This window comes from Chelonoidis abingdonii, chromosome 24 (assembly GCF_003597395.2).
Source record: "Chelonoidis abingdonii isolate Lonesome George chromosome 24, CheloAbing_2.0, whole genome shotgun sequence".
In the NCBI taxonomy this organism is placed as follows: Eukaryota; Metazoa; Chordata; order Testudines; family Testudinidae; genus Chelonoidis; species Chelonoidis abingdonii.
The window spans coordinates 8,713,343-8,725,316 of record NC_133792.1 but is presented as its reverse complement, the minus strand read 5'-3'; the positions used below and the strand labels follow the sequence as shown (position 1 = coordinate 8,725,316).

The window sequence follows — 11,974 nt, the reverse complement described above, 5'->3', positions numbered from 1 at the left end:
CCAAAAATGAAAAAAGGAACGAAGAAAAAAAATGGGATAAAAAAAATTTCCCTCAAAACTGAAAAAAGGCGCTTTGAGGGGGTGGGTGTTAAAAAAAATTAAAGAAAACTGCTATGGAAAATTTCAAACACAAAATAAAACGTTAGGCTTTTAAAAAATGTTCACATCTAATATTTACCATTTTCAATGAGTTGCATCTCTAACCATGGTGATCAAAGACGAAAGCTTATGCCTCCACATCCTATGGTAACTTAATACATCTACTTAAAAGAAACACACCCAATGACCACTTTGCAAAAAGAGCCCCTATTTCATCTTCTGTGTAAACTTCCTTCCCAGCTGTCATGCCCCTGCTCGCTGTGTCCCACGTAACCTAGATTGTAAGTGATTTACGGTAGGGACAGTCTCTATCCTTATCATGAAGTGCCATACTGCAAAGCATCAGTTTGCTCTCTGGGCTGTATCCCTTCCTCTACTCTTTTCCCATCTTGTCTACTTAGATTGTAAGTGTGACAGTCGCCATCTTGGCTGCCACACTGGGGACTGACCTGGGACCTCCAGAGCTAAAAGCATGAGCTGCTACAGTTTGAACTAAAAAGTCACTATGTAAGTTGGTCTGTAAGAGACTCACATCCTCTGTGGCTCAGGGCTGGCCTACACTGCGGGGTGGGGGGTGGAATCGATCTAAGATACCCAATTTGTCGAAGTATCTTAGTTCGACTTACCTGGCCGTCCTCACTGCAGCGAGTCGACTGCCGCGGCGCCCCCGTCAACGCTGCTTACTACTCCTGCCGAGGTGGAGTATGGGCGTCGATTTGCAGATCGATTTTTTGCATCCAGATGTAACGCGATAAATCGATCCTCGATAGATCACTACCCTCCGATCCGGCGGGTAGTATAGATGTACCCTCAGACACACACCCCAAGCAGGTTATATAAATTATGACCCAGGCACTATCCCTTCCTGTGTGTTTGTCTGGTACTGAGCACAATTTGCAAATATGAATTGTAGCTCCTGACGTTTCTGAATTGCTGAGCATCTTGCAGGTCTCGTTGCCCCAAGTTATCGCTGCAAACCAGGTCTTTGGTCTTTAGTTGTGTTTTGAGCAGCACCAGCACTGTTGTCCAGAAAGCCCTCTATCCATAGCAGCCACAGGAATTCAGCCTATTGCCCTCCATATGCAGTCAGCCAATTCCCTCTCCCCTCCAAAACAGAAGAGCGATTATGCTCACGCTGGTGTAAATCAGAAGCACTGACATTAGTGCAACATGGGTGTAAGGGAAGAGAATCAGGCTTCAGGGAACCACCGCTGCCAGGGACTTCCTTCACCCAGGTTTATCGAGCGCAGAAGCTCCTCCGAACAAAGACCCGAGTGCAGAATTTCCCAACACCAATGTATCAGTGACAGATGAAAACCGACACTTGGCCAAAGTGACACTTACAGAGATGAGAGCGAGCTGATGTTGGGGGGTGGGGGAGGAGGAGGAGAAGAGAGGAGACAACTTTCATCTTGCTGCCTGGCAACTGGGCAGGAAACACAACCCTTTGCCTCTAACCAGCCTACTGTGTAACAAGTGCGTTAGAACAAGGCTGTGCGTTGACTGAATATGGAAGGCAAGGTGCCCACAAACCAAGTAACCTTGTGCACACTGAACTAAGTTCACTAACTCACAGCAGGGCTGATTTGGGCTCTCTCTATGCTATTACCTACGCACGTGAAACTGGTACTTCACGCTTGTGTAGACAGAGACACACACACAATTAAACTGTTCTTAGACTCAAGCTCTTTGGCGCAGGGACCATCTTGTTCTGTGTTTGTACAGCACTTAGCACCATGGGGTCCTGGTCCACGATGGGGGCTCCTAGGAGCTACAAGACAAATACTAAACAGGTGGAGTTTCAGCTTGTGCGTTTAACTGCTGAAGCATACGTGAGACACGTGAAAGGGACGTTGGACAAGCAGAGGGCAGGTGAGATGGGTTCTGTTCCCAAGCTCTGCTGCAGACTGTATGACCTTAATTTCCTTGGGTCTCAGTTTCCTCAGAGAAATACCATACAGCTATTTATTAATGCTTGTGATGTGCTCAAATACCACAGTGAGAGGCCCCATAGAAAAGTCTATTAAAAAAACAACAAAACAACCCTGTTCTTGATCTGGGCACACAATCACTATTAGAATTAACAGGATTTCAACAACTACCTGAGCTCAGTTTATAGCCCATCACACACAGCTTTACTATTTGCCATCTGCCACTGACACAGAGCAGTGAAAGGCAGATTTCACTCTCAAACGCTGTGGTAGCAGCTGGTGTAGGTTACACCTGTATTCATCAAGTAGTCAGTAGGGTGAAGGTGGAATTTTAGATGAATCAGATCTGAGAACTGAAAGATCTTCTGTCTAATGTACGCCCCTGCCTGCAGAAAATTGCAACCTGTAATACTTCTACTAGTGGGCATTCTAATTTTAAGGTGAAACGTGGTGTGAAATCTAGTTTGCGAACAACAGTTGCACTATGTGACTTTCCCCACAGCGGATTGGGATAAGGTTTATGCATCTTTCATTCCAAAGGAATCTTCTGCATTGCAAACAAAGCAACCCTGTCTGGAGAGCAAAAACTGGAGAGATTTGCCTCTGTGCAATCTGCAGTCAGATAATTCTTGTAATAAGACTTTGCTTTTCTACCTACTGGCATGCTGTTCCTGCAAAAGGCTGTTGGCATTCTTAAAAAGCATTAAAACCTCAGCATGAGCTATGGCTGAAGTCTTCACATTTCCAACCAAAGAGGAATTCTGGAGTGGAACAGAAAATAATCCACCCCAACCTAGAGGATGAATGAGGAGGAAAAGCCAGAGTCACCAAGCAGCTGTGGGCACCTAGACCTTAACAATGAGTTGCTTCCAGACTAGTACAGCAAGAGAGTTCCATCATTTCCTCAGACTGACAAGTGGTGCCAGGGAAGGGTGTGTCTGTCTACCAGAGAAGAGAAACCACAGATACATACTGCAGCATTGAGCTAGCTGAATGTTCTATGAACGGTACATTACAATAGCAGCACCAAATGCTTCAACACTAATGGATTAAATCTAGGGGCCAAGCAACTTTAAGGTCGCTGGCACCTGTCCAGCCATTGAGATGGTTTATTTATATTCCAGTGGAGCTGGCGCTAAGAGAGAGACTTAAGTAATTCTAGGCCTCATACGGCCCTGGTTCTTTCTAGGCCCACTGCATTGCAACACAGGTAGAGCTTGTTGTTTCAATTTCACAGCCAGTTTAATAGCTTGATTTCCTGAAGAGGCTCTTCCATTAAGGAGATATTTGATGAGAATTTAGCTTAGCGATTTAGACAGAAGACTGGCAAGGCAGCAATATCTGCTCTGTCGTTGCATCACGACCTTGGGTAAGTCATTGTTTGTATTGGTTACTCCATTTGACAAGGTAGGGTTGATGCTCTCTCTCCTAACTGCTATCAAAGCACCCTTGTGAGGGAGGAGTGTTTAGACCCTCTGACAAACAATGCTCTATGAGTGCAGGGTGTTATTTCTTGTCCCCTACCATGCAACAGTTTTGCATCAAGTAGACTATTTCTTGCTCGTTTCAAATTATAGACCTGCTATCCACAAAAGCAGCCCTTGCCTGGCTGGTCTCCCTTACTCACCCTTTACAGAGCTTTTATCAAGATTAGGGATTAACGCTACCCCAATTAATGGAGAGATGATGCCAAAACAAGAAGCTTCTATCTAAATGGGGTCTGATGCAATTAGATTTCACTGCGAGTCAGGAGACAGACAAAGACTAGCATTTTGTCCCAACCTGGTCTTAAGCTCAGAAGGATGCTGCGTAAATCAGTATGACCTGAGTATTACAATACAGCAGAGATCAGTGTGGGGTATGAAGACAGGAAGGTTAATTACTGCATTCATGTGTCTGACCACCAGATTACAGTGGGAACGAATGACTAGCTTCCATTTCGCCAAGTGATCGTGGAAGAAACTTTTTCCAGTTTTTTTTGGAGGAAACTCTGGTGCATACTGGGCAAGCGGACACATAGGGTTTATTCCAGGCTCTGTCACTGACCTGCTGCGTGACCTCAAGCAAGTTGCTTCATCTCTTTAGGACTGTTTCTCCTCCTACTCTCTGTCTGTCTTGTTTATTTAGACTGTTAGCTCCTCAGGGCAGGGACCCATGTGTGTACACAGCAACTAGGTGCTACTGTAACAGACAGTAGGTAAGAGGCTGGAGGAGGGTAGGGGGGAGGAAGAAACAACTGAGGAGACTCCAGAGTTAAATAAATTCTTTACTTTCAAATATCATAGTGCCAGTCTTCTAATTCAAGTTAACAGTAGAATACATAGAGGGTCTTAAGACAGTAATTCACAAGCTCCTGAGGACTACTAGCCAGTGCTCCACACCCAGACTTTTTTTTTTCTTACTGGGCTTAACCCTGTTTTAATGTTACCAACACCACTACAGTGACAAACTCCACTCAGTGAAGACACCAGATCTGTGTTTTCTAATAGGTACAGACTCAGAGGCTTGCAATTTAAACCTGTCCCACATCTCACACCCCTTTTTTGAGCAAAGAAAACTGCTTTTTTAATACCCACCAAGAAATATGGAATGTTAATGTTCCCCTTAATACCTAGATCACACTTAATGCATATTTGAGACATGGCCATGAAATCTTTGGATAAGCTCTGGATCCATATAAAGGTTAACTAGAGTCTCTCCAACAAGATAGAGGGGCCTACAACTTACTGAAATAATATAACACCTCTACGAGAAGCACACAGAGCGATAGCATGACTAAGGGCCGTACATTTCATCTGAAGCATAGCTGTTGTTGCTAACACTTCCACAGGCCCATTCCTTCCTCCTCCTCCACTAGCCATTGATGCGGTAATTCACATGGATTTCCGGTTTGATGTCGTACACAAACATCAGCAGGTTATTCAGCACTTCCTCCCGGTTCTTCTGGAAGTTGCCCTGGATTGCGCTCATCTTCACCTGGGTCTCCTTCTCGACTTCTGTGGTGCAGCTGCCATGAGATCCAAGAGCCTAAGAGAGAAGCCCACTTAGAGTTACTTGGCAACCAAACAATATGTTGTGCTCAGTTGTATATATATAAAATGGCAGAAGAGTTACATCCTTGAGTGCACGGACTCGTGGTTCATGGACTGCACTGGGAACCAGGAAAGATTTGGGTTCCCTTCCCAGCTCTGCCAATAACCAAACACGTGAGCTTGGGCAAGTCACTTCTCTCTGTCTCTATTTTCCTCTCCCATCCTTAGACTGTCTTGCGTATTTAGATTAAGCTTTTGGGGGCAAGGATGGTGTGTCTCTCTCTAGATATCTGAACAATGAGGTCCTAATTCCAGTTTAGGGCTCCCTAGGCACTACTGCAATAATAAAATAATTGCAAATAGACATGTCAGAGACCTTTACCAACAATGTAATTTAAGAAGTAAAGCACTTCTGCAATTCAAATTCGTCGATGTTCTTCAAAAATCCCCAACTCTGTGACACTAAGCACCCCTGTATTTACACCCTGCACACTATTGTAGTCACCTCATTACAGAACAGGACTGGTTGAGGTCTCATTTGAAAACTAATAACTCCCTGATCATTAGTATTCTTGTGCGATGTGAGGAAGCAACAGGTATTAAGAGTTATGGACATATCCTGGAATGATTACTAAAGTGTGTTTAAACAAGGCATGCCACGGGAGATGGTAAACAGATCTGCACTAGACAAATGAACAGAGTTTTCCCCACCTGGGAATTATTTGCAAAGCACCTTGAAAAACAATGAGAATGTAATTACATATCATGTAGACAGACCCATTAAGCTAATAAGGGGCAGAGGCAAACCTCACACCACCAAGAAGGGGAGAAGACAGGATCGGTCTATACTCAGCAGGAGACAAAGCTTGGTCTGGATTTACTTTTCAAAGAAGCCATTGCAAAGGTTTACTTGTCTATAAAGAGGGGGGCTGAACCTCAAGTGATGAACAATTGAATCAACTGACTCCATACCACATTACTGTATTATAAAATGGTATAGAGTGAAGGCTTTTATGAAAGCCTATGACTCCCTGGTGATTAATATCATTGTAAACTGAATGTACAAACCCTACACAAGGAATTATGGATACTCATTGAAATTAGGCTTTCCAGCCTGGGACCAAAGGCAGAGAAAGATTTCCCCAAAACATGAGGGATGGAAGCAATCTACCTGCCTACAGTGAAATTAAGCAAGGTGTGACAAGAAACAATGGAAGCTCTATTTACATCAGAGGTGGGCAAAATACAGCCCACAGGCCACATCTGGCCCGCAGGCCCCTGCTGCCGGGCCTCTGAGCTTCTGGCCCAGGAGGCTAGCCCCCGGGCCCTCCTCTGCTGTTCCCCATCCCCCGCAGCCTCAGTTCACTGCGCCGCCGACGCAATCCTCTGAGTGGCAGCACAGCTGCAAAGCCCGGCCTTACCCGGTGCTCTGTGCTGCACAGGTGGCACGGCTGGCAATCTCTTTCCACGCCATAGTCCTGGAGCACCCTTCTGCACCCCAAACCTCATCCCCACCCCAGAGCCCTTACACCCCTGCATCCCAACCCTCTGCCCCAGCCAAGCCCCCTCCCACACGCCGAACCCCTCGGCCCCACTCCCACCACGTGAATTTTCTTATGTTTATCAATATGAAGGTGATGTCACACATCTGGTACTGCTGGAGTCCTGGGGGGGCATGGCCTCAACAGAAAGAGGCGGGGCCTCTCAAGATTTAAAGGCCCTGGGGCACCAGCTGTGGCTGGGAGCCCCAGGGCCTTTAAATCCCCACCGCGGAAGCTGGTGCGGTCCAGCACAGCGTACTGGCTCTTGTACCGGCTTACTTTCACCTCTGACTAGGGCTACCCAGCACAGACGCTTCAGGTTGTGATCTGCATGCTGGTAGGCTGCTTGTGAGTGTCCCCGACTGGGAGATAGGAGTAAGTGAGGGTAATCCAGGCCCCGGCAGTATTTCAGACAAATAAACTTTACCATTAAATACCATCCGTGGCCCACGTGCCTTCTATCAAGGTACCATTATAACAAACAGCATTTGTGAGAATGAACTGGATTTGGTACGGGAAGCAGGGAGAAGAGCATTGTCTCTACTTCTAGCATTAATGCGCATTGTCAGAGTAACTTATAGCATTATACTCTATGAATGGGACTGCAGGAGCATTGGTCAATTGTATGATCTTGTTAATATTAACTGCTTTACTGCTAAAGCAGAAATTCCAGCTTCGGAGATGCGACTTTTTTTTTATGCCCTGGCTCCTTTCCGCTAATACAAACCAAGACATCTGGCTGCACAGAGAAGCAATTAAAGGAAACTAACTGCTCAAGGACAGAACACCCCATGTAGAACGTTTCGCCAAGAGGAGCAAAAGCCAAACTTGATTTCCCAGAGATCTAACCGCATTATCGCATGCATATCTCAGTGCAAGTAACACGAATGGAGCCGGGTGGCTGATTTGATGGCAGCAAATTATCTAACAAACTAACAGCTGCTTCCTTGGCTTTGAACTCCTTCTCCCTCTGTAGGCGGTACTGCTCAATCTCTTCTTGGGCTTCTTCTTTCGCCTGCTTCAGCCTCCGGTTCTTTCCTGTTTCCAAAGAAAGAGCCTTATTAAGTAACAATTTACACCAGGTGGCCAGGCCAGATTTAATGGCGACAGCACTTTCCCCCAAGCTATCGGACTTCCATGACAATTGTTGTAGCATTTGCAATTATAGCAAGCTATGAAGAGACTACAGGAGGTCAACTCCAGAATGCAGTATACCCTCTCCAGACTCCCAAGTTTGTACAGATAACTGGTATTTCCATATCTTCCAAAAAGCATCTGAAGAGCACTTGTGCGCCATTGATTCATTGTCACGATCTCCAACTGGTGAGCTCTGAGAATGAACAAATAGCCATCAAACCCATCAGATGTTACTAGAAAAACACTCCGCCGCTGGCTCAGTTCACAGAATGTGTCTAACTCACTTCAGAGCACTGTGAATCCGCATGGCAGAAAGGTCGAGCTATCCCAGTTTTGCCGCAGGATAGACGTGCAGCAGCCGTAAGAGAGTTGGCCATTACATGAACCTTTCCCCTTCAAGATTTCTATAATTAAACTGAACCAAAGGAATCCACTTCCCACACAACACTCTAAGAAGCTGAAGCTCCTAGGTCAGAGGCAGTCCTTAAAACCGGTCTTGAAAAATGGGACACCTTGAACTCCTCAAGGCTGGGACCATGGATGAATTCCTAGCGCCACTTATGTCAATGGCTTTGATTGGGCCAGGATCTCACACATCTTTAATCTCTGTGTAAGTGGTCAGCATCATATACAATGTTCCTTTCATTAAGGACAGTCAAGGGAGTAAACCTGCCAGCTAGAGGCAGATAAACATGGAGGAGCCACCCAATTATGGCCAGTATTTGGCCAATAAAACTGGCCCAGCCCCCCAGTTGATGGAACTCCTAAGAGATCAGTACCTGGGCCTTGCCTGGTGGTACCATCTTTCATGTGAACCTTTAGATAGTAGAACAGCTGCCTGATGACTCTGAAGCCTCTCAAAGCTCTCCAGCTGCTGGAACGGAGAAGTGTCACCCACCCTCTCTTTCCCATACATCCACCCAGGAGACAGAGCCTTCTCAGCGCCTGCCCAAGGCTCTGTAATGAACTCCCCCACAGGAACTAAGGAGCACCAAAAACCTTGCCATCTTCCACTTTAAGTGCAAAGTGCATTTCTCTGACCTTGTCCTCTCTAACAAAAACATAGTCACATGTGCATGTGTGTGTATTAAAAAAATACAAAACACTGCATTGCACACACTTCTCTCTCAAGTCACAGATCTTAAGCCTGATCTACACTAGGACATTAGGCTGTTATAACTAAATCCCTCAGGGATGTAAAATATCCACACCCCTGAACAACATAGTTATACCCACGTAACACACACCCCATGTACACATCACTAGGACAATGGAAGGTGGATTAACTTGGCCTGTAGCAGCCGTGTGAAATAGTGATCAGTTTCACCACTGCACAAAGGATCCTGAAAAGCAACACAACTGACCACTCTCTTAATTCACCCTGATATTGCTCAAGAAAGCTATTAGCATCAGCAGTGATATTGGAGCCACCTGTCTGCAGACTCAGCAAAGCTGCACTGTATTAGTTTACAGTCTGTTCGTAACTGCAAGATTTTTTTCAAACATAGGAATCACTTTTTTTTAATAAATGAAACCTTAAAGCCTGCAGAAATTGATAGCATAAGACCCCCCCCACCACAGCCAGCCATAGAAGTTTTCCTATTTGCCACTGAAAAGCTGATTTTTTTCCCATGCCACAAATAACCTAGCAAGTTTACTCTATCATTCCTGGGGTCATATTTTTTGTTATTAACAAACACGTGGGAGGCCAGTTTGTCTGTGAAAATGTTGACAAACGTCCAAAGTTATACGTATTACATCAAATTATTATTTGTCCAACAATTTGTACCAGAAAGAGTATTATTCGTCAACTGCTAATCTCCTGTTTAAAGAGCCAAAGTTACCCAATCAAATATCACATGATTTGGGTGACAAATCACATCATAAAGAGCAAAAAGCTTGCAAGCCACACATCAGCTGAAATCCGTTTCCATAAGATACCTGGCAAATACGTACAAACAGTTACAGTTGCACAAATCAAAATAGGTTCCGTGAGCAGAGAGGAATGTCAGATAATTAGCAATTAATAACTTGACCAGCACTACTCCTAAGTAAGGCTAAGATTTAGTCAGGGGTATTTTTAGTAAGAGTCATAGATAGGTCACAGACAGTAAACAAAAATACACAGGACAGGGTCTGGCCATGACTTTTACTACATACTCTTGACTATATCTTGGGTGCTCCGGGGGGGCTCCAGAGGTGCCACAGGTGCCCGGGCGCAGGCACCCTCTGGGGACACTGCTGCTGCTCTGGGGAGGGGGCGGTGGCCGGAGACGGCCCCAGCGGCCCTGGGGATCAGTCACACCAGCCCTGCACAGGTCCCAGGAGCCGTGGCAGACGCACAGCCTGACTCCCAAGTACCCAGCACGCAGGACATCGTCTTCTTCCTTGGGCTGAGTTACCGCTCCTGCGAGGCGGGGAGGCTCAGAAGATTTTCAGGCCCACGCGCCTGCTCCGGAGGGAAGCAAGAGAGGGAACCACCCTTCCCTACCGATCCCCTCTTCAGCCTGGGGGGAGCCGTCGGCACAAGTCCAGACACCGGCCCGCCGCACTCTGCTGGAGCGAGCCTCATGCGGGGCTTTTGCAGCCGGCACCGAGCCGAGCGAGCTGAGCGCGTCTCCAGCGCGGGCGGAGCTGACGGGATGCCGAGGGCAGGGTCCTATTTCCAGCAGGCTCTGGCTACAGTGTCCCGACGCCGGCCGCCGCCGCCGCCGCCGACTGCGCCTCCCGGCTCGCCGCGCAGGGACCGCGCCGCCACACAGCGCCGCCTCCCACGAGCGGCCCCCGCCGCGGAACACTCACGCTTGCGGGCCTCGGCCACCTTCTCGGACCGCGCGCTCTGCGGCTGCAAGCAGCTGCTGGATGCCCTGCGACTGGCTCGCCATTGGCGCGACTCTGCGGCTGCGGGCGGCGCGGCTCCGCCGGTCACATATGGGCCGCCGCCGTCACGTTGACCCCGTCAGCTGAGAGCCCGGGGCGAGCGGCCAGGGGCGGAGCTCAGCGAGCCCCGCCACGCACGTTCTGGTGCCCAGTCGATGCAGAGGACGCCAACCCCGCCCCGGGCTGATGCTGACCATCGCCCACACATGGGCCTGCCGCCCTGCCATCACCCTCATCAATGGCGGGGGTCCCCCACCCATAATCTAGGGTTCCATAAGCTGACAACACTCAAAAAGAGGCCACTCCACGGGGGGGGGGGAGACGACCCTCAACTGTTGCAACTGCCCTCTCCAGATGTTACCCTAGGGCCGTATCTTCCCTGCAGGAGAATTCCTCCCGGGTGTTTCCCTAGGGCCATATCTTCCCTGCAGGAGAATTCCTCCCGGATGTTACCCTAGGGCCGTATCTTCCCTGGAGGAAAATTCCTCCCGGATGTTACCCTAGGGCCGTATCTTCCCTGGAGGAAAATTCCTCCCAGACGGCGATTTAAGAACCAAAAAGCCGGACATGTCCGGGAAAATACAGACGTGTGGTAACCCTACATAATTGCAGAGTTTCTTCTAGCCCGTCTTGCTCTCCTCGTTTGGGCCTCCCCGACCTCCCATGGCTGCAAGCAGATCTGGGATACTGGGGAGAGTTACAGCCTGTTTGCTGAGCATACCAGGGTACAGGATAACGTGGCACGGTGGCACTGCGTAGTTCCTGCACCCCAGGATAATCTCGCCACATCCAAATCTGGCCCCATCACAGCAGCATGAGACCCCGTTGGTGTGAACATCAATATGCCAGCATGTGATTACATTGCATGAAAAGTCCCACACTGGGATGTAATGAGAATCACACTGCTTCCAAAGCCTGTGCTCTGAACCCCTAAACTCAGAATGCAGAAAAGTCCCTGGGAATTTATGAACTTCTCTGACCATTTGGGTCTGAGATTTTCAAAGGGTCCTGAGAGAATTAGGTCCTCAACTCCCATTGGAAAACACCCAATTCTCTTAGTATCCCTTTGAAAATACCAGAATTGGCTTTCACTGTATAGTTGCATAGTGTAAGTTACACCTACAATTATTGCCATAATAGAAAAATTAGAGCTGTGGCGGTGATTCATGCTTCTGCAGGGAAGAATTAGTGTCTGCTCATATGTCTTTCCTGTCTCTGTCTCCTCTGAGGGAAAGGACATGGGACAATGAGTCAGGCTGGATATTTAGAGAACTAAATAGGAACTATGAGCATTTGTCAGGATGAGCTTCTGCCAGTCCCAAAGGCTCAGTCAGTGAGGTTAGTGGGCCTGTCA

General features: G+C 47.6%; 1 protein-coding gene across 1 annotated transcript; it reads right to left on the bottom strand.

Annotated features, from left to right (window-relative positions):
* Positions 1-4,276: 4,276 nt before the first annotated feature.
* On the bottom strand, positions 4,277-10,659 carry ATP6V1G1 (ATPase H+ transporting V1 subunit G1). Its single transcript, XM_032797801.1, is given in 4 exon segments — positions 4,277-5,057; positions 7,541-7,641; positions 10,543-10,570; positions 10,572-10,659. Coding segments are annotated over 4 exon segments (357 nt in total). The 5' UTR covers positions 10,626-10,659; the 3' UTR covers positions 4,277-4,883.
* Between the last annotated feature and the right edge of the window lie 1,315 nt (positions 10,660-11,974).